Source organism: Necator americanus, chromosome III (genome assembly GCF_031761385.1).
Source record: "Necator americanus strain Aroian chromosome III, whole genome shotgun sequence".
Lineage (NCBI taxonomy): Eukaryota > Metazoa > Nematoda > Chromadorea > Rhabditida > Ancylostomatidae > Necator > Necator americanus.
Window position 1 is genome coordinate 1,223,427 of NC_087373.1, and position 22,325 is coordinate 1,245,751.

A 22,325-nucleotide genomic window follows, 5' to 3' on the forward strand; every position below is an offset into this window, starting at 1 on the left:
TTCATCCTCTTACAATCCCTCCTTTCTCGTTTCTTTGTCTCTCCTATTTCCGCATGATAATAATCTTTCTATACGATGCTGGAGCTCAGTAACTTCAAGCGTTTCACTCTCGGGGAAGTTCTACCCCGATCAGCTGAGAACACATGTTTTCAGTTTTTTTTTTCGTAGGTCAAACAATTTATTCTTACTTCTTTATAAGCTTTTGCTTCAGATAATGACAACTTACTTTTATATTAACGGAATCGAGCTCAATAACCTTTCGATTGTAACCGTGTACATTTGCGTGCGCATCCTTTGTGGGTTCTTCTCATTTTTTAAAAGTTTTCATCGCTCTATGGTGCGTATCAAATAATGTAATCTTGATGCTCTCAATGTCAGTCTATTTAATAATAAGCTTTTTTTTCCTGGAAATATCTTTATTTTCCAACATGTGAATGCAAAAGATTTTTTCAAAACTTCAATGTGCACTTCTGATAACAAATGCACCCCTGTTTAAAGGCAACATACCACGAATCTGACTTGGTGAGGGAATTTATGGCAAAAATAAGAGATGGAATTGTAGATAGCAAGATCAGGGGTGGTTTCGCTCACTTCTCTTCAATCGTCCTGGAAGAAACGGCGTGGAAACCGCCTAAGTTTGTACAGAGGAACGTAAGAGCGCTCCTCCATGTATACGTTGCCACTGTATACGTGGCTTTCAACCGCTACGCAGCTGGATGCGGCGCGTGTACGAGAGTGTTGTAAGTGAAATTTTCGAGTGAAAAACGGAGTATTTCCCACCGTTTCTTTTTACTACGATTGGGAAGAGATGAGCGGACGGAACCACCCCTGATCCTGCAGTCTACGACCCCGTATAGAGTTTGTCCATCAGAAATCCATACCACGTCAGATTCGTGGGGTGATGGCTCTAACTGTGTATTCTCTTCCTTAGTTGGTTGCATTCCGACATCTCGCTTTCCATGAACAGATACCCAGCGGGTCCTAATTAAATAATTTCTGTATTTAACATAAATCAAACATGTTAAAGGCATCCGCGCGCTATTTTCTGCTAGGAGTTCGATTGGAGCGCGCTAGCCCCGTGCGGCGCCGCATTTTCCGGGCCGTTTTTTTACGGAAATTAAGAAGAAATGGACGAAAAGAAAGAAATGGAATCACACCCCTCTCCATAATCTACGATCCCGTATACGAACACTCCACCTGAAATCCGTACCACTTCAGATTCGTGAGGTGATGCCTGTAACCAACCTTTCTTTCTTGTCTCATTGTCTGCAAGTAAATGACTACATATTGCTGTCATTTTATTCATGTTCCTTTTTTCTTGGCGCGTACTTATTTGGGCCCTAATTCTTTGTGGGCTAACAGCGTAGTAGTGCTACGAGATGTAAAGTGATCCTGGATACCATTAATCGCTGCTCTCTTTGAGCAACTAGGACTGTTACACATGATATATAGAGCATTTCTCTGTAATTTGAAGGTGTACTGGTGCAAACAATCTTTCTGATTCTGTTTTAATCATTACTCGTTTACACCAACATTCATTATTAATGTTTTGGATGAAAATGTAGTTGAGAATGAACTCAATGGAGTCTTTATTTGTCGACGCTCTATCTTACTTTTTTTTGTCTTAGTAACTTTAGCTTAAGCTTACAGGTCATAGATTCTCTGAAACTAAAGTGCCTAGGTCTCAAGGTATCGATTGATTTAGTTATTTACTTCCAGAAGTAAGGGCGACACTGAGTGCTCCCAGCAGCAACATTTTACACATGTTTTGAGTATTTATTTAAATAAATAATTTTTTGAATAATAATAATTTTTTGAATATGAAACTAGATGAGATGCACCGATGTGAGATATGTGTGTTATTATTGAGTATCAGTTTTATCAGTATTCTGATAAATCTTCACTTTCTTCCATGTTTTGGGCTTCCTCTTCGAGAGAAATTCATATTTCACGGACACATGTCCCCATGAAGCTACTCGTATACATATAAATATGTAGCTTTCCTGATAATCAACAATAATAACCGATAATTCCACCAACATTTGCACGGGATCTGTTTACGTTCATGATGACCAAGATGTATTCATCCTTCTCGTCAACTATGTACCAATTTTCACCGTGATGTCTCGAAATAAGGTGTGTAATTGGGTTGGGCTAGTTTATGTCAACCCAAATGAAAGAACTACAACGTTTTTAGCGTTAAGATTGTTCAGAGAAAAGCTATCATTTCAGTTTGCTTTGAACAGCTTCAGTTTTTGTATGTCCACCCGTGTTCTACTGTTTTCTGACAGAGAGTGAGTGGGCTGATCCATTGGCGCTGAACCGTTTAAAGGCATCACCCCATGAATTTGAGGTGGAGTATCCGTATACGGCATAGCAGATTATGGAGAGGGAGGTGATTCCGTCCATTTCTTTCTAATTGCCGTAAAAAATGGCCCGAAGATGCGGCGCCGCACAAGGCTGGCGCGCTCCGATCGAACCCCTTGTGGAAAACCGTATTTTCCGGGCCGTTTTTTACGGCAATTAGGAAGAAATGGACGGCATCACCATTCTCTTCATAATCTACGATCCCGTATACGAATACTCCATCTGAAATCCGTACCACCTCAGATTCTTGGAGTGATGCCTTTAACGTGCGCCATTTTCACGCCTACAACCGGAGGTTTTAATTAGGAGGTTCAGATAGTCATATTAGTTAAATATTGGGGTACAAATCAGTTTCGAGCGTTTTTTTTTAAAAAAAATGACTTATTACTATATTACTGTATTACTTACTTTTTTCAGGTAAGCTTCAAAGCTTTATTCAGGTAGGTATTCAGGTTCAGTATTCAGTGGTACAATATATTTCATTCATTCAAAGTATTGTCCATCGTTAGCTACGACTTTTTTCATCTCTCAAGCGGCATACGGATTCCGAGTTGAAAGAATTCCTCGTCTTTAGAGGCGACCCAAAAATCGGCCCAATTTTTGGCTTCTTCATAAAAAAAAATGAAGTGCAGCTCAGCCAGGTTATTGGTCATCGGCCGGAACAAATGATAGGCGTAATGAGCAATGACTGGTGGATACAGTTGGTGGGGTAGCAGATCCTATTAAACCGTCTCCAAAGTTTCCTTGACGATTTTTGCAACATATGGCCGAGCGATTGTCGTGCTGAATGATCACTTCGTCATGTCTTTTGGAATTTTGGGGGCGTTTGAGCGTTACTGCTCGCTCGGCTCAGTTGCATCAACTGTTGTTGGTAACGTTCCCTAGTGGTTGGAGTAGCTCATAATGCATCATTCAGAGCTGATCACACCAGATCCACAGCATTGGCTTCTTGCCATAAATATTGAGGCCGTTGAAATTGATGTATAGCCAGGCTGATCCTACAATTTTCTGTGCTCTCGGTGGCCGACGTGCGTCGATTTTTCGTCCTCCACCACGATTAAATGCAGAAAATCATTCCAACTTAGCCTTCGGAGCCGTTGTTTGCACGTGAAAAAACGGAATTCAGCGTCTCTGGACTTGAGTTTATATGGAACCCAATTTCCTTGTTTTAGCACCATACTCATGGTATTGAGACAGCTTAAAATCGCTTGTTGAGTCACTTCTAAGATTTCAACGAACTCCTCTTGAGTTTGACATGAATCTTGATCCAATAGCGCCTCCACCTCAGCATCTTCTAACTTTGCTGGCCTCTCTTCACGTTCTTTGTAGCTGGTATCAAAATCGCCACATTTAAAGCCACGGATTCACTATTCACATGTTTTCCTTGATGAACAATGTCCTTTATATCCTCCACATAACAATCGATATCCTGCATTTTTCGTCAAATTAAAACAAAAAGGCAGCGTTTCCCGCAAAGCACAAAGGTTGACACAGTTGGAGTGCAAAGAAAGTAGATTGTTTACACTACAGCAAAACGACATATGCCGATTTTTAGAGAGTGATTCCATGCCCAAACCCGTATCTTTCGAGCCGTTTTTTTTTCCGGGAATTAGGAAGAAATGGACGGAACTACCCCTTCTCCATAATCTACTACCCCGACAACATTTGTGTCGCCGAGTACCAAACAGTAATCCAGTTCGCATTTGTGAAAAAATTATACATGCTGAAATGCGATTAATACACTTCATAGAATGTACTAGTCAGTAACATAGATAACAGACCTGTGCAGTACTGTCCGAATTTTGTGACCTTGCTGCAATTTTTTCTAGCTAACGAATGCAATTAATAGTAGCACTGTTTTTAGAAAACGTAATACATGACAGCATGACATAGAACTCTAAGAAATGGATGACTGATTTGGTGGTCTTAGCATTGTTTTTGTTGATATATTAACGAATTTTTCTTTTTGACATTGACGCTGTGGCTGCGCAAAATAACGATCGACGCTATACTGAATTTGATAATGCTCTATAACGCTCTTAGATAGGCTCTTGCGGTTTTTGTTTTTCACTCCACTTCTCTTTTGTCCAGGACCTTTTTAGTTAAAGACATCATTCCACCTTTTCCGAATTCCGAATCTATGATCCCGTATACGAGTACTCCACCGGAAATCCTATCATTCCGAACCTGAAATGGTAGGATTTCCGGTGGAGTACTCGTATACGGGATCATAGATTAAGGAGAGGGAGGTGATTCCGTCCATTTCTTCCTAATTACCGTAGAAAAGATAAACGGCCCGGAAGATACGGCTTTGAGCGTTCCAGCGCACTATTTTCTACAACGAGTTCGATTGGAGCGCGCAAGCCTTGTGCACGCGCGCATCTTCCTGGCCGTTTTTTACGGCAGTTAGGAAGAAATGGACGGAATCACCCCCCTCTCCATAATCTACGATCCCGTGTACGAATACTCCACCTGAAATCCGCACCACCTCAGATTCGTGGAATGCTGCCTTTAAAGAACATTGCTCAATAAATTGAGTATATCATGTCTGAAATTGAACTGCACGTTTGAAATTTTCACGGAAAACAGATTTTTTGCAGAGATTAGCAAATCTTGTCATCATTTTTGAAGTTCCCTGTGATTTTTTTTTGATAAACAACCTCGATGTCATCATTGAAAACCGGTTTTACACGATCATATGAGAGGACGACCTGGCAAAAGCGGCAACCGTCCTTCGTCGAACCTAATCAATACAATGGTAGTTTTTATACTTCGGTCATAACTTTAAAAATGTTCTACTTTACTACGAACAAGGCTGAAGAATTTCCAGTATTTTCAAATATTCTTAACAAATTAGCGCTAATCTTTCATTCATAGATAGAAGTACAAAACATAGAATAAGACTAGGAGGTGCTGTAATTACAGTTACAATAATATCTCAAATTTTCAAAACTGAAAATATGCTCTAAACAACTAGTTTCTCATTTTCATTAGCGTTCTGGATCTGGGAAAAGGATATCGCGTGAGGATTTCTCACCTTCTGTAGCAGAACAAAGACCTGCCAACCCACCACTCCTAATGCTTTGAAGGGCAATGGTTTTGAAAGACTTGTTGTGTAAAATCCAGGCGAAATTCTAGTGAGCTCTGTTCCATCTTGTTTTTTTTTTCGTCTTATGGCACACCTGCAGATGTTTTCAATAAATAAATAGATAAATAAATTTTCATTCTTTTCACTGATTTTCAGTCGTCGTTGCACTCGTTTCGATTACACTCAGCAGCCCTTTTGGTCAATATTAGCTCTCTAACCTTTTCAGCGAAGGTTTACAGTCTTCAGTGGAAATGTTTACAATCACTTTCCGCCCAATGGGTGGGCTACGGTCTCGCACATTCAATTTCGGCTGCGATAAATTGATACTAATACGTGTTGGAATTTCGTAGTTGAAATTGAAAAAAAAAGTTCCTGACGAAATATACAGCCGTGCGCCAAGTTCAGATCCCGAAATTTAAGGTTTTTAATCGGCCGGTCGCCGAAATTGGTCAACGATTAAACACACAACTATGTTTTTTTCTGCATAGTCATCATTTCGGTGACGTAAGGTTGTCAGTTTGCTTTTCTTTTTCGTCTGCTTTCTTCGCTAAAATTACTGTAGATCGACACCAATTTATAGTCATATCTGATAGCTGTTATTAAACTTAATGTCATTATTATTTTATTTTATTAATTCCCGAACATCTAAAAAATTGTGTCCCATGCATAGCGCGTAAAATATGTGGTGGATTCTACAAATCTACGTGACGTTACATTTTTTTTCTATTTGATAAATAAACAAAACCTGTTTCCTGAGTAAGGCGAGTGCTTTCCTTCTGGCATGTTGTAACTATTTGCTTCCATTCTATGGTTTTCTATGGTTACTACCATTGAAATCAGAAATTTCAAATTAATAGGAGTAAAAAATTGAGCCAGCAGTTTTTCGTTTTGGTATGCCGTGAAGTTCGATGAAATACCAGGCAGCTGTAGAAGAAAGAAGTAGAAAATGGTGAGAAAAAATTTTGTGTTTCTTTTTCAAATCAAAAAAATTCATCGGCTATACTCAAGTTTAGTCAAGTTGGCCGGGGAATGAATCAGAATATTAAAGTAAGGGAATTCCAGAACGAATTTTGAAAAATTCCAAAATTTAGCTAGTTTTTCAAGGAAAATCAAGTTTTTTTTCGTTTCGTTTTGCTTTTTCTTTCAACTTGTTTGTGGTTGGAGAAGTCTGATAGTTTGATTTACTGTCACAAACTCAAAAAAGAAAACCTAAAATTCTATCCTGTTGGATTACATCAAGGCTTCCTTGTTTGCTCTCCAGTTCGTATCCATGTTATTTTCTTCTGATAGCTGTCATGCTTTCCTTTGTCTCAATGCGTTAGTCACTTCAAGTTTCGGATTGTTTTCAATCTCTTTAGTAAGGTCAGGAAAAACAGTCCATTCCGGATGTGTATATAAATAATATATGTATCAATAGTTCAAAGGCATCACTCCACGAATCTGAGGTGGTACGGATTTCAGTTGGAGTATTCTTATAAGGGATTGTGGATTATGGAGAGGGATCCATTTCTTCCTAATTGCCGTAAAAAAACGGTCCGGAAGATGCTGCGAGTGCACAAGGCTGGCGCGCTCCAGTCGAACTCCTTGTGGAAAATAGTGTGCCAGAACGCCCGGAGCCGTATCTTTCGGGCCGTTTTCTACGGCAATTAGGAAGAAATGGGTGGAACCACCCCCCTCTCCATAATCTACGATTCCGTATAGGAACACTCCACAATGAAATCCGTACCACCTCAGATTCGTGGGGTGGTGCCTTTAAATTTCGTCGACGCACACTCGTCAAATCAGAATGAACGATGCGCAGTATCACGGGATCCTCATGTGACATAACTATACACTACTTCTGTTCTCAATTCATAACTCTTAGGTGCTTTTTGAACCCATTTACAGCACTAACCCGCAATTTTGTACTGCTGCCTATACTGACTGCTGCAGGACGGAGGCTACTGCTCCTATCGCTTCAGCGTACTCTTCAATAATCTCAAATAGTACCACGTTTCTGTCCAATATTCAAATTCATTTCAGAATGACAAATAGTAACTCATCTGCATCTCAACCAGAAGAGTTGTGTCTCGTCTGCCAGGATATTTCCACCGGTTATCATTATGGGGTTCCATCATGCAACGGATGGTAATTTTCTTTCGTTTTTCCTATGGAATCCATTGACATTTCTTTTTTCTGTTCTTACGAAGTTATTGTACAGGAGGCATCCCAGATATACAAAGAAAAATTAATTCTACCCTACAAATGATTATCTGGTCTTGCCTCTCAAAAGTAACGTTCAATTCTCTTGATTTCTCAGTTCCTCTTTCTAGCAATTAATTTGAGTTAAATTGATTTCCCAAAGTATTTTTTTTGTCGTTTTCAGCAAAACCTTTTTTCGAAGGACGATAATGAAAAATCAGACTTTTATCTGTCAGTATGAAGGGAAGTGTCCGGTGGACAAAAGTGGGTTGCTTGGATTTTTTCATTCCAATTTCAGTACTTCATCAAGGCGTTTTTGCTTTTTGCTAGCAGAGTCCAATTTTCAAAATTTACTATCTGCATGAATTGCTTCCTATTTTTCTTATTTTTTTTACAAATACAATGTTCCTGAACATTTCCCAATTCTGTGATTGAAATAACTGCCGCCAATTTTTGCTTCTCAAAACGTAGACGCCTATGAAATTACCAGTAACGTTACTTGTATCACTGATCCAAAAGAATCAACTGCTTTTAAACTTGGTTTCCATTCAAGGTATTCGGTGCGCTTGTCGACATTGCCGTTTCGAGAAATGCTTACAAGTGGGAATGGACCGAAAAGGTAGGTTTTCTGTTCATTCAGGACTTAAATTGTTTCCTATTTTCCTTATTTTTGGATACAAAGTTTCTGGACATTTCCTAACTCTGTAATTAGAATATAACTGCCGCCAATTTGTTTTAACACTTTGTTGTAGTTGACTGAAATTGCAAGAAGTATAATTCCATGAACTTACTTTGATGCGCTGATAAGATTTGCTGATTATTTGCACACCTCGTCTCATCTATTGCTTTACGGTCCCTTTATTACGAAATATCAAGGAACATTGGAGAACGGATCTTGAGGGCTGGTTAGGTTGTTTTCGGAACCCTGAGGTCTACCCTGCGACCGGAGTTCGCTTTTCCAGAAATAAGCATTGCGAGTTTTCCATCCATTTCCATTTTGTTGATACTTTGGAGATCTGAAAGGAGAAATTTGAAATGTGAAATTTGGTAGCTGGCAGAAACGAAGAAACGCCAGATAATAGAAGAATCAATTTGCCGGAATATTGTTGAGATAATGGTATTAAAATATTTCATTTTTTATTCCATTCTATTTTTTCTAAAATCTGCGAAACATTTTGAAAAACTGATTGAAGCACATACTACGACAAAAAAAAGAGACGGGTCAGGTCCATAGGTCGAATTAGTGGAGAAGGACTAAAAAAGCAAAAAAATTAACATTCTGCTCCCAAAACTTGACAATGGGACGACCTGGGTTCGATACGCCGCTGAGTCACATTTTTGCAAGAGAGTTAGGAACTTGAAAGTCTAAAGAATGTAGAATTAAATTTTGTGTAGTTTCAGCAGTTTAAAAGTGGATTTATTGAAATTTAATGGCCAAAATATTTGGTCATTAAATTCAGATTCTGTGCACATTGGTAGGTCTGGGAGATCGTGAATAACATCACAAGAGGACCAAAAAAATTTAGGCAGTTTTTTTTAGAGAAGAAGATTTGCCTTAAACATCATCGCTGCTTTCTCCCAACCTCCTAGTCTTTTTGGAGTCTTTTTGAGATGTTATTTTTGATATGTAGTTATTTTTCTCATCTTTGTCCCACCAACATTTTCCGGCGCGCGAACAATAATTGGGATTTTTGCATGTTTTCCGATTCCAGAAAACGGGACGGCGTTTTAGAAAATTACGCATATATTCGGATAAGGGGGCCAAGAAAACTTCCGTGTGTGAAATTTCTCCTTTCTGGACCATCTGGTTTTCTCTAAATTTAGATGGGGCAAATCCAAAAAAGTCGGAAAATTTCGATTGTTGTCCCATCAGAATTCCAAAAAGGCTAGGAGGTAGAAAAAAAACAGCGATATGACTGTATTTTAGGGCGAAGTTTTTTCTCTGAAAAACTACCTGAATTTTTTCTTTTTGCCCTCTTATTTGTGGGAATTTGTGTCGGACGGACAAATCGCTTATTTACGTATCAGATCAATTCATCGCTTCAAGCGCATCCAGTGATGAAAACAACACAGAAATTTTTCGTGTAAAAGTAACTAGTAACGGTGTATAACTTTAGTCATTTGGTTTCTTTTGATTCATTCAGCTATCCAACAAAACCGCGATCCTATCGGGTACACAAAACGAACACGGCGATATCCACCGATCAAACGACTCGAGAGCGGTTCCGAGGAGTGTTCGCCAAAGAGCAGTTTGACGGTAGTTTGAAATGATTTATTTGTGAATTCTCCATTCTATTTGTATGCCTCTTTACTCCTTTTGCTCCCATCAAGAAAGCATAGCGTGCTGTCCCAATCCCGTTCATCTGTTACGTGGTTGAGTAAAGAAGAACTGGAGAGAGATCTTAGGGTTTGCATTTGCAACGTCTTCATGGTTTTATATACATCGGAGTTCTCACCTATCTCCTATCTCCGAAGTGGTCCTTGAACGCTACATGACCCATGGAAACAAAAAGAATCCAATTCTTCACCATCTCAAAGCTTCCATTTAGAACCCCAACGAATCCGCCGAGGACGCGTTTTTAATGTACTTAACACGAGTCGAAGGACTTGCACAAACGCTTCGATTAAGCCGGTTCACCTCGAACAGTCATCTCATTAAGGCTGTAACTTCTCCATGTCTCCTAGATGACGACGACTTCATGACCAGAAATTCCGAAGCGGTGAGATTTTTTTTAATCATGTAGTAAAGATGCAGTCACTTTTGCATTTAAATACACATCTTTGATGGCTCTAAAATTAAAATTAAAATTAAGTGGTGCTGTGGAATTTTGCAGCTAAAGGTGGTTTTCGGAAATCCAACTTCTTCATTCGTATGTCATTGCTTTAATGAAACAATTTCACCGTAGTTCGTTCGAAAGGTCTGTCTGATAACTTGGTCGAATTTAAAATAGTGTGTCAGTCGCCAGCCCCTGAATTAGGTGGATAGAATTAGGTAGTAGATCTGAAGAAGCAGTCCTAGAAAAGATGAAGAGCAAAGATTTGGGGATCTCCTCGAATCCTGTACCGAGACATGATTTACTTGAAGCAAGACTGTCATTCTGTAAAACGAAATCTTGTTGAAATATACGAAATATTTTATTATACGACCATTAGCTTTGTGAAAGATCACCTAGCAACTTCGATGAGTAGAAACGCCGGAATACTTACAACTAAAGGCATCACCCCACGAATCTGAGGTGGTGCAGATTTCAGGTGGAGTATTCGTATACGGGATGGGAGACTACGGAGAGGGGGGTGATTCCGTCCATTTCTTCCAAATTGCCGTAAAAAACGGCCCGGAAGATACCGCTTCAGGCGTTTTGGCGCACTTTTTCTACAAGAAGTTCGACTGGAGCGCGCCAGCCTTGTGCGGTGCCGCATCTTCCGGGCCGTTTTTTACGGCAGTTAGGAAGAAATGGATGGAATCACTCCCTTCTCCGTAGTCTCCCATCCCGTATACGAATACTCCACCTGAAATCTGCACCACCTCAGATTCGTGGGGTGATGCCTTTAATCCTCCCTGATCGTATAGAATATGTAGAATAAAATATAGAATCGAGTTTGATAAGCTGTACACGAGGTTGTTAAATAAATTTATTGGCTAACGTTTCAGCAATATCGCTTTCTTCAGAGCCTGAAATAGGCGATTCAGACTACAATTTAAACGACCAACCTCTCCACAACTAAACTGAAGAAGGCGATTCGGCCGAAACGTTAGCCAATAAATTTATTTAACAACCTCGTGTACAGCTTATCAAACTCGATACTACATTCAACTATGCCGAGATTCATTGAAAGTCGAACTTTCCAACTACTCAGAATGGAGTAAAAAGGATAAAGGATAAAGTCACTGGCGTATCAATCCACTCGGGATGCGCCAACGCGTTTTACTGGAATTCGTAATCGTTTAGGTTTTGGAACGCGTGTTGGCCCATACAATGACTTGCGTAGGCCAGCCGATGATCAAGTCAGTGTTTTTATCCTCGCGGACAAGTCTGGTATCAATTTATCGACCCCGGAAAGATGAAAGGCTTGGTTTGCACTAGGGCGGTTTCGAACACTCGACCGTGTGGCTACATCGGACCTCTAACCGACTGCGCCACAACCGCCCTCAGAATAGAATAACCTGATGAATATGTCGTTAGCCTAGTGTAGAATAGCCCAGATATGGCTACTGCTTTGAAGGATTAAATTCGGCCTACCGTTTCTGCATTCACAACCTCACTTTCGGCCAAACTTTGGGAAGGAACTAGGCAAAATATATATCATAATTCTTTTTATTAGTTCAGGCCCCGGAGCATACGTACACTCAACTCACTTACGCCACACAATCCGACTATCACTACTGGCACGAACGTGACTGGTTGGTTATGATCGAATGGGCGAAAACAGTGCCAGCCTATGAACGGTTGCCGCTCATCGATAAGGTAGGCCCGGGTTTTTTTTTGCATTCTGATTAATTCATGTGATTTTGTGATCTATGAATATGAAAACAATCCCGGAATTCGACACATGAGCTACACAATACGCCAACAGCGAAAAATTATGTAAAGAAATGGAAAAGAGAAATGGAGATGTTGAAAAATGTGGCAATGTACGAAATTTTTAATAAACAAGTACAACAATGAAAGAAAAGAAATATTCCTTTTTCTTTCTCTCTTTATAAAACAAAATAATGTGAAGTGTACAGAAATAAAATCTTACTGACATCTCTCTTGTGAAGGAAGAAGTCATCTACGAACAGAGCGAAAATGTTCAGTAGCAGCTTGTTTCTTCCTGTTCGCGAAAATTCGTGGGAATATAAAGCTAATTACTGCGTTTAGAGAAGAAAACTGCAAAGAGTGAAGGATAACTGAAAATACACCAAGATGTAGCGAATAAATCGTCCACAGCAGATTCAATTTAGATCAGTCTCTGTTGGGTTTGGAGTCCGAAGTTGGATCAATTAAAATGGACATGAAAAATGGAGTGTTTTCATTTGCGACCTCGAAAACTTTTTTTTGCATTCGAAGCTTATAGAAAATTGACAGTAATCCGATATAAAGATGCATAAAGAACTGTTTCAAAGCTGTCTTTTTATCTTGCTTCTGGGATATGGGAAATAAATGGAATTGAAAGGGGAACTGAAAAACATTGAAAATTTATTTATTTATTTATTGAAAACACCTACAGGTATGCCATAAAACAAGAAAAAAACAAGATGGAACAGAGCTCACTAGAATTTCGCCTGAATTTTACACAAAAAGACTGTTGTATAAAAGAAGAAGACAAGAAAATTACGGTTTTTGGTTCTTTTTTGTTTCCTTTTTTTTGGAAACCAACAAGTAACTGCTGTACGTAATCTCAGGATCCGCTCTATCAAAAACTTTTTCCTTAATGGAGATGGTTATACAAGTCATGTTCCAAGTTTTTAAAATAACATTAAACTCATCAGTTCAGCTTTATAACCACTACAACAATCATCTATATTGTTGTTTTTGCTAAATGTTCATTCCCGTACATTTGTTTCATTCCAGTTAGCACTACTCCGACACTCCGCAATCACGTACCCGAGTCTCATTCACACCTTTTTCTCGCCGGATCATGGCCCTGATACAATTGTTTTCCCCAATGGTGCCTTCTTTGACAGAACGACTGAACCAATGAGGTTTGTAATACTATTCTTTTTACTATTATACGCATTACACCCAAAATTACTCTGTTCAAAGCCAGGACTTAGGAAAGAACCACTCACGGAAACTGTTAGGGTTTAGATGAGACATTAAATGCGATTTCCGGATAAAAGTAGATGCTGCACAAAACTCCTTCGATCTGATTAAAGGCATCACCCCACGAATCTGAGGTGGTACGAATTTCAGGTGGAGTAGTCGTATACGGGATAGTGTGGAGAGGGGGTGATTCCGTCCGTTTCTTCCTAATTGCGGTAAAAAACGGCCCGGAAGATGCGGCGCAGTACAGGGCTGGCGCGCTCCAATTGAACTCCTTGTAGAAAATAGTGCGCCGAACACCCGAAGCCGTATCTTCCGGGCCGTTTTTTTACGGCAATTAGAAAGAAATGGACGGAATCACCCTCCTCCACATAATCTACTATCCCTTATAAGAATACTCCACCTGAAATCCGTACCACCTCAGATTCGTGGAGTGATGCCTTTCAATTTCGTCCACGCACACTCCTCAAGTCAGAATGAACGATGCGATGCAGTATCACGGGACCTTCATGTGATATATCCACGTAAATTGCACACTCGTCAGTGAACGACATTGACGAGTACGCAAGTCACGTGAACACGTGAACTTAACGAATGAAATATAAATTTGATAAACATAACCAAAACTTGTGTACAGTCATTCCTAAATCCTCTCGAAATTAGCAAACGAAATTGATTCTGAGTAATCTGAAGCCCTAAGGTTCCCGAGGTCCGTTGAAATTACGCACTTCCAGACCAACTGGGTTCAATCGCAAGAAATACCAAATGCTCGACCAGTTGCTGAAACCCATGCGAGAGATGCAGATTGACACTACGGAATTCGCAGCTTTCAAAGCGATATTTTTCTTGAATCCAGGTCAGCACTTTTTGTTGTTGTTGCTGTTGTTGTAGTTGTACTTGTTGCTTGTTTGTATGTGTTGTTAGCTTGATCTAATCCTGTTTAAATCATGGTCTGTTTGGAAACAGTCGAGCAGTCAACGTAATATTACCATTGTAAAAACTTAAGGAAAGAAGAACCAAATTGAACAAGAGATCAAAAAATATTTTACAACGATGGTATCGAAACAGAAGTGTGATCCACAATTTTTTGTTGGATTTTTGAGATCTTTTACTCGAAAGTTTACTTTTTATGTTATACAGTTGGGATAAAACGTGTTGTATCGGGGTGACGTCTTGAATCCTCGGTGAAGACGTGCGCTGGTCCTTTTCACAGAGCAGTACAAGCGGGCGGTGTGGCGCAGTCGGTTAGAGGTTCGTTGTAGCCACACAGTGGAGTGTTCGAAACCGCCTTAGTGCAAACCAAGCCTTTCATCAATCCGGGGTCGATAAATTGGTACCAGACTTGTCCGCGAGGATAAAAACACTGACTTGATCATCGGCTGGTCCACGCAAGTCATTGTATAGGCCAACACGCGTTCCAAAACCTCAACGATTACGAATTCCAGTAAAACGCGTTCGCGCATCCCGAGTGGATTGATACGCCAGTGACTTTATCTTTATCTTTAGAATGCCAATACTCCCTCTACACTGCCTCTTGTTGCCTCTTTTAGTGAATATTGATTGATTTGTTCCTTTACGATTAGCTATTTTTTCTCTTTTACTGTTTTTGTGATTCCTTTCCAATAAAAAAAAATTCCTTAAGATGCTGACGACATCAGTTCCGCCTCAAAAAACATGTTGAGTGAAGGACGTAGCTCTATTACAAACGCTTTATATCGATACATGCTTCGAAAGCGGGACGCAGAAGAGGCTGGGGACAGGTGAGTTTTGGGCAACAGATCATTCGACAGATGGCCTAAATCGAGATAGCATCACTTTAGATTTGGTCGTCTTCTACTCCTTGGCACTGTGCTCGCCACAATGGCCGTCGAAATGAAAGAAGCCGTGTTGGTGGCGGATTTTTTTGATCAAATCAAATTCAGCATGTTCGCTAAGCAGCTGCTTTTCGGCATCAAACAGGAATAATTTTCCCATTTTCCTACAATAAGGAATTGTAGCAAGGTTGAGGCTGTAGTAGTTTCAGAAACTATCCCTAATAGCTCAGCGATTTCAATTCTAAGTGATTAGTTGCAATCCCCTTGTACCTTCTTGAATCTACCTCGAGTGACCTCATTTTAGTTAATGTTCTCATGTTCTCCGAAAACCGAGTTGGTCATTTTCGGATAAAATGTTATTGGGTAGTGATAGGAGGAAAGCAATAAGTCATCTGTACCTTCCTTATCCTCTTATTACTCTTCTAACAACTTGGTGCCTGTCAAAGAGAACATTGTTGCTAACGTTCGAAAATTGCGAGCTGAAGAATCACTGGCATCCCTGTAGGACATGAATTTCGTGTGGCAATTAATTTGGGTTTTATAATTTTTGCCAGAATGATCGGGACAGTATCATTTTTCAAATATTAAATCTCTTCAAGAGTTACTTTATTATATAGCTTTGTCGTAAAAAAAAGAAGAAAAACGTAACTTCCGCAATAATCCTGTCTACAATAAGGGAAGGTAGCACAAAAAAAAGACCCCTCAAATGAATATCGGAACGATTTCGCTAAAGTTTTCAACAGAATCGAAGTTGCTGTCGTCAGCGTTCGTCGTCATTGTCGTAAACGGCGACGGCTAGTGGGTAGCAGAAGAGGGATGAAAATAATGAAGAGACACAGACAGATACATTCCTGCTTTGTGACAACAAACCTGACACATAGCTTTGCACTTTTTCACTATCCATTCTTAGTTAATTTTTGCAACTGGCTGCTGGGGCGCTGGTGGTATGTATCTGACGACTGACGACGAACGCTGACGACAGCAACTTCATTTCTGTTGAAAACTTTGGCGAAATTGTTCCGATATTCATTTGAGGGGTCTTTTTATGCTACCTTCCCTTATTGTAGACAGGATTATTGCGGAAGTTCACTATCATTAGTCGTCTCACAAACGTCACTATGCGAAAATACAGCAGATGTGAATTGTGAAGGTGAACTAAGCACCAACAAATTACAATGAAATCCGAAATTTTATCCTTCGGACGGTGATTAAGGTTGTCTCTATCAAAATTTTTGTTCGCTGGTCACCAGTGTCTCTCTCAGAGGCACCTTATATATGTACATTCTCTTACGTTTAGCTGCAATGTTCTCATACGCCACCAATTACATTTTTCGTCGTATTTTTTCTTCTACATTTCATAGATTCTGCTATACACTATATTTCCGATTATGTGATAGAAATGTTCGAGATTCGTTCGATCTCAGGGACTAGTAACGTTCTTGTCTTGAATGATACAATGTATAAAGTTCTTGAATAAAAATATCATAGATAGCTTCTTTTCTTAACAGTAGTTGTATGCGCTAAGCTCACGTCACTATGCGAATTAATAATGTGGGACCAACTTAATTTGTTCAAGATTTGTATTTTAATGAAATTGTTGGTGTTTCTGCAGTTGTGGACTTGAATAGAAGCATCAGAAGTTTGATTAAAAGATATTTGACAATCAACTGAACCGTTCATTTGGAATTCTATTCCTTGTTGATCCACCATCTTTAAAGTACTTTTCTTCGATTTCACTACCTTCAAATGGCCACTTCGCTGAACTTCAAATATACTTTTGAATCTAAAACTGAAAATCCAACACAACCTCTTTCAATACAAGAATCCACCATATCGAGTCGTTTGCGTTTTTATCAGTAAAAATCTCTGATCTATTGATCCACTTCCCCTAGAATCAATTCCGAGCTCTCTTCAAAATATGACCCCACCAACTCCCACTTAATTTGCATCAACTTTTAGAGAACAGGCTTAACCTTCAACAGACAGCACGCAGTCAAACCGCACCTTCGCGTAGTCGCCATTTAAAGCACGTCAACAGCCAATGTGTAGCAGAGCGTATGATCCTGTTTCATCGCAACACGGATCGATTCGGCTACGTTAGACGCCTCACAAGCAATATCTCGACTTCGTTACGTTTCGTTACTTGGTTTTGCGTATCAGATTTTTTTCCATACATTCACACCACCCACATCACTCCTACCATTCACTATACTACTCTACTCACACCATTCGCAATTCTTCTTACTGTATAAACAATACTTTTTCTCATGTTAAGAATTGTCTTTTTTTGCCGTCACTTCGGGTCGATAGTTTAACGTTTACCGGCTAGAACTGTGCATTAGAAGGATTTTGTACAAATACAAGTGTATAAACACTAATCGGGATGTCGGAAGTATACCACTTCTCCGCCTTTTCACTTTGAATAAACGGAAAAAAAACAAGGTAGCCTGAATCAGCTGCACTCCCATTGTTGTCCTTCGAACTGCTCGATGAGAGCCAGTAATGCATTCTATTCGTGCTGATCACGAACTGCTCTCGGTGGTATCTCCTTCTGTAAGGTGTTCACTGCTCCGTTTCAACAGTTGTCATTGACATGGATCACGTGACCAAATCTCCTTATTTTATTTTCCTTAGCAAGTGTGACAACGTCTCTATCCGATCCTTTGACGTAGAACAGTTTTGAATCTATCCTCATTTCTCTGAAAGCACTCAGCAGCATCGCTCTGTCGATGGCGCATTCAAAAACGCTGGCTGCATTTTCTCAAATTGCGAAATATCCAGATTTCTGAAGCAAAGGTCAAAACAGGAAGGTTAAAGGTGTGAGTAGAGAGCCGGGAGTCCTTAGTCTTCTTCACCTATTCTTCACTCTACATCCTCGATGCTCTCATGTGTTCCCAAGCCTCTCACTTCTTCCTGTTCAATTCGGGAATCACGTTTATTTTTCGACCCGGATATTCTTCATAGGTGCTGCACCTATGAATATTTGGGTCAATCAGATATGTTTGTTACATGGGCAAAAATTAGCATAAATCGGAAACCCATGGGTTCCTCACTTTCATCGTTTTTTTGGGGGTTCAGATTAACATACTTTCTACATGTTTTGTCAGAATTACGCAGAATCCGTTCAGCTTAGCCGATGTTTGAACCTGTGTGTCATAAGCGAAATAAAAATAATGTAGCTGCCCGCCACCAACTTTCATTCTCAAGCTATCCCATTCTAATTTCTTCTAATTCTTGCGTTGTGTTCTCGAAAGTAGCAGTAAATATTTTGAGAGATCTTGTATCACTCCCCATTTACGTCAGCGATAATGTTCCTGAAAGGTAGTAAAATTCTAGTCGTAAAGTTATTGATGTTTTTCGGTCAGTTTTGAAACAGAGTGCAGATAGTCAATCGTGTTTAGCCATGGTTACTCGCATGGCTGTCCCTCATTTAGTACTTTCTCAATACCGTTACCTACCACTATTGTAAGGAGATTAGAGAAGACAGAGACTGAACAGATTGGGCGATACTTGTCAATGTAATATGGATCCTCTTTTTACGCATCAACACGGTTTCGCTGATCACAGTCTTTCACTGATTGTGAACATTGCATTCCGGAAGCCAAAAGTGAAGAGTCTCGCAAGAGTGTTGAAGTTTGATGCTCTCGGGCGCGTTAAGTACGATTTTCCACCGATATGATGACATGTCGAGCCTGAGAAGGGAGGACCTCTGGAACATGTAGATCTCCCTTCAGATTATGAGTTACCATGTCGCTGTTGCTGTTCAAGAGATCGGAGTGGTAGTCATGAATGAACGTATTGTTGATGCAGCCGTTCGATCTATGTTTCAGAATGCGGTTGTGTCATGATTGACGAAGTTGCCCCGGTGTAGCAAATACTCTTTCCTGCCTCCGGAGCGTCATCCAACATTGGTGCTCTTCTCTCTTTGAGGTCTTCTCTGCAACCTTCTCGAGCTCGGGCTCAAAGGCATCACCGCCACGAATCTCTGATGGTACAGGTTTCAGGCGGGATATGCCTATACGGGGTCGTAGACTGTGGGGAAGAGGGTAATTCCATTCATCTCTCCCTGTATCAGTGTAAACGCACGACCCCGAAACTGTTATGACGGCTTCTGTTGCAATGCGCAACCTTTGCGCCCAGCCCCTTCTGCGATTCGTTCGAATGGGTTTTCGGCGAATCGCAGGAGGGGCGATATATTGAAAATTCACGTGTACCTTTCGAACAACAAGATAACCAAAGCCCGTGCACGTTACCTACAAACGTGCAATAACATCACATCATTCTCATTTGGTTTAGCATGTTTTCTGTAATTGTCTCGGCTTTGACTGGGTTAACTGAAACGTCGCCTTTTTTATTTAGATTTTATTTTTACCAGATAATCGTGACATGTGTAATATAAAGAATAAAGAATAAAGTTTCTGGCGTTAATCAACCCGCTTGAGATGCGCCACCAGGCTCACTTCAGTTCCAAATCGTTTGAGGTTTACGAACGTGTGGCTACCCTGCAAAGTGATCTGCAGGGGGGAGCCGATGTTTTAAGTCAGTGTTCTTATCCTCTCAGACAAGTCTGGTACTAATTTTATTGACCCTGGAGGAATGAAAGGCTTTTTTGCACTAGTGCGGACTCGAACCTTCCATCAATCGTGCAAACAGCTAAACCTCTCGCCGACTGCGCTACAGCCGCCGCATATCATATCATATCATATCATATCATATCATATATATATATATATATATATATATATATATATATATATATATATATATATATATATATATATATATATATATGTATATATATATATATATATATGATGACAATCTATGTATTCTGAAGTTGTTGAGAGCGAGCGAAGTATTCATCGATCAGATAAAGTGTGTGAAGGTTGGTTGCTTACGAATAGAACGCTGAAAAAATGAATTAAAAAAATGGTGTCAAGCTTATATGAAGCTTACATGTGTGAATTGGTTTAGCCGAAAACACTGGATAAGAAATAGTTTTTTTTTTCACCTCATTCGAATAAATATTACAATACTGCATTTATAAGCAAAAGTTGCAGTTCAGAATTCTACTAGTGCTTTGAATCTACCATGTCTTCCTTTTCGGGATTTCAACGCTTCTTAAACATGCTCGTAATCGATTTGAATGTTTAGTGACAATAAAAATATTTAAGAAACTCTGCTCATGAGATGATTTAGCAATGGAAAGCAAATTGTTGGTGCTATTGTTTACGTTTATTTCCTATCGGGCTCTGGCAATGCCTAAAGCAAAGGTTAGAGTTTACTTCGCATTGGGAGGATTATCGAAATCTAAAAAAAAAACGTATTATCAATTAAATTCTACTCAGAAATGCTCTACCAATTCGGACTGCGAGGTAATTTGGCCTGGATCAACATGCCAACGATCACGTTGCAGATGTCCGGAGAACTATGTTCGACGAAAAAGCCCGAGTAGGGAATGGGTTTGCCTGGCAGTAAACGATGCAGGTATCTACCAGAGTGACTCTATTTTCTGCAGGACAGAAGAAAACTCTTTTTATTTTATATTTCAGCCACAGGACAAGTAGGTCCACCTCTAACTTGTCCGTTGCCAGACGGTGCTGGGTATCAGGTGGTGCTCCGCAACGACCTTCTTTCTCAAAGGAATCCTGTGCTTTGTTCTCCCAGCACCAATGATTGTATGACCGGCTACGAGTGTATCCAAGGATTGGCAGCGATTGGTGGAATGGATGGAGTGTGCTGTCCGGATCAGAGTAGGATTCTTCATTTGCAGACAGCGATTTCTAAACTACATCGCCAGCCAAAGTGGTCGTTTTCTCTTCCAAAAATTTTGCACAGTCTATCACTATGAAGGACTCACATCTCAGATTTTCGTGGGCTCTCTTCACATACCGATATTCTTTATACTCAAAATAGAGGCTAATTTTTCGAGCGAAGTTTCAGAAGTACTTAGAATATTTTTTAATTGATTTTCTTGAGCTGTAGCCAAGATTGGTATTATCTTTATTAAACAACAGCTGACGTTTCGGCGTTATCGCCTTCGTCAGAGCTTGGAAAAATCAAAGCCATTAGTGATTTATCCTCTCAAGCGCCTCATCACCCTACAGAAAGCATCCAAACGGTAGGCAAACTCAAACAGCTACACACTGGCTAGTGCTTACCTCATTAGCTGACTTGGTAACGCAACAGACCACCACGTACCACAATTATGAGTCACAAGAGTTTTATATAGAGACCTTACGGCCCCCCATAGATCAAAAAGCGGGTTTCAGGTGGGTTATGCCTATACGGGATCGTAGATTATGGGGAAGAGGGTGATTCCGTCTATTTCTTCCTAATTGCAGTGAAAAACGGCCTGGAACATGCGGCTTCGAGCGTTCCGGGGCGAGTTTGATTGGAACGGGCCAGCCCTGTGCACGCGCTACATCTTCCGGGCCATTCTTTTAACGGCAATAAGGAAGAAATGGACGGATTCACCCTAATTCCTATAATCTACGATCCCGTATACGAATACTCCATCTGAAATCCGCACCACATCAGATTCGTGGGGTAATGCTTTTAAGTAACATTTCAAGTGGATGTGGGCAACAATAAACCGAAGTTGCAGTTTTCGCTATCACTATTCCGCCAATTTGCTTGTTCCTCACCATTTCAATTTCATTCACTATGCAGGAATTCCGCAAAACTTTGTTCACCTTATTCCTTTTCAGAAACGCCTACATAGGACAAATAAAACTATTTACAGTAACAACGTGTGCTCATCCGATTTTCGACCACGAATCTGGAACACTGGAGCGTTGGGGATTTGATGGCGTCAAATGTAAGAAATTCAAATGGGACCCTGAAAAACCGTCTTCAGCTAATAACTTCAAAACTAGAGAGCAGTGTGAGAGTTACTGTGTAAATATATTTTCCTAACAACAAGTAAATGTTTAATGTAACTTATTCCTTTTAAAAGATTCGATCACTCAAAACTATAACATATCAAACAGTAAACGGTTTGTGAAACAGGGATAGGTTCTCTGTAGCACTTCTCCTCGTGAAATTCGTCTGAGCCCAAATGCATACTTGAAGTTGAGAAGTTACCTACTGCATCAAAGTATCGAAATGCATTTATTCTTTGTCATT

At 40.0% G+C, this 22,325-nt stretch overlaps 2 protein-coding genes across 2 annotated transcripts; both read left to right on the top strand.

Annotated features, from left to right (window-relative positions):
• Positions 1–7,478: 7,478 nt before the first annotated feature.
• Positions 7,479–15,348, top strand: RB195_008275 (uncharacterized protein; the record flags this gene model as incomplete). The annotated part of the gene is made up of 10 exons (XM_013437956.2): positions 7,479–7,582; positions 7,821–7,900; positions 8,190–8,255; positions 9,781–9,893; positions 10,186–10,356; positions 11,965–12,102; positions 13,192–13,322; positions 14,118–14,239; positions 15,026–15,143; positions 15,204–15,348. 10 exons carry the CDS (start codon positions 7,479–7,481, stop codon positions 15,346–15,348), a joined length of 1,188 nt encoding a protein of 395 aa, XP_013293410.2.
• Positions 15,349–20,398: 5,050 nt separating this feature from the next.
• RB195_008276 (uncharacterized protein) lies at positions 20,399–22,115 on the top strand (the record flags this gene model as incomplete). The annotated part of the gene is made up of 4 exons (XM_013437955.2): positions 20,399–20,470; positions 20,546–20,684; positions 20,750–20,950; positions 21,943–22,115. 4 exons carry the CDS (start codon positions 20,399–20,401, stop codon positions 22,113–22,115), a joined length of 585 nt encoding a protein of 194 aa, XP_013293409.2.
• Positions 22,116–22,325: the final 210 nt, after the last annotated feature.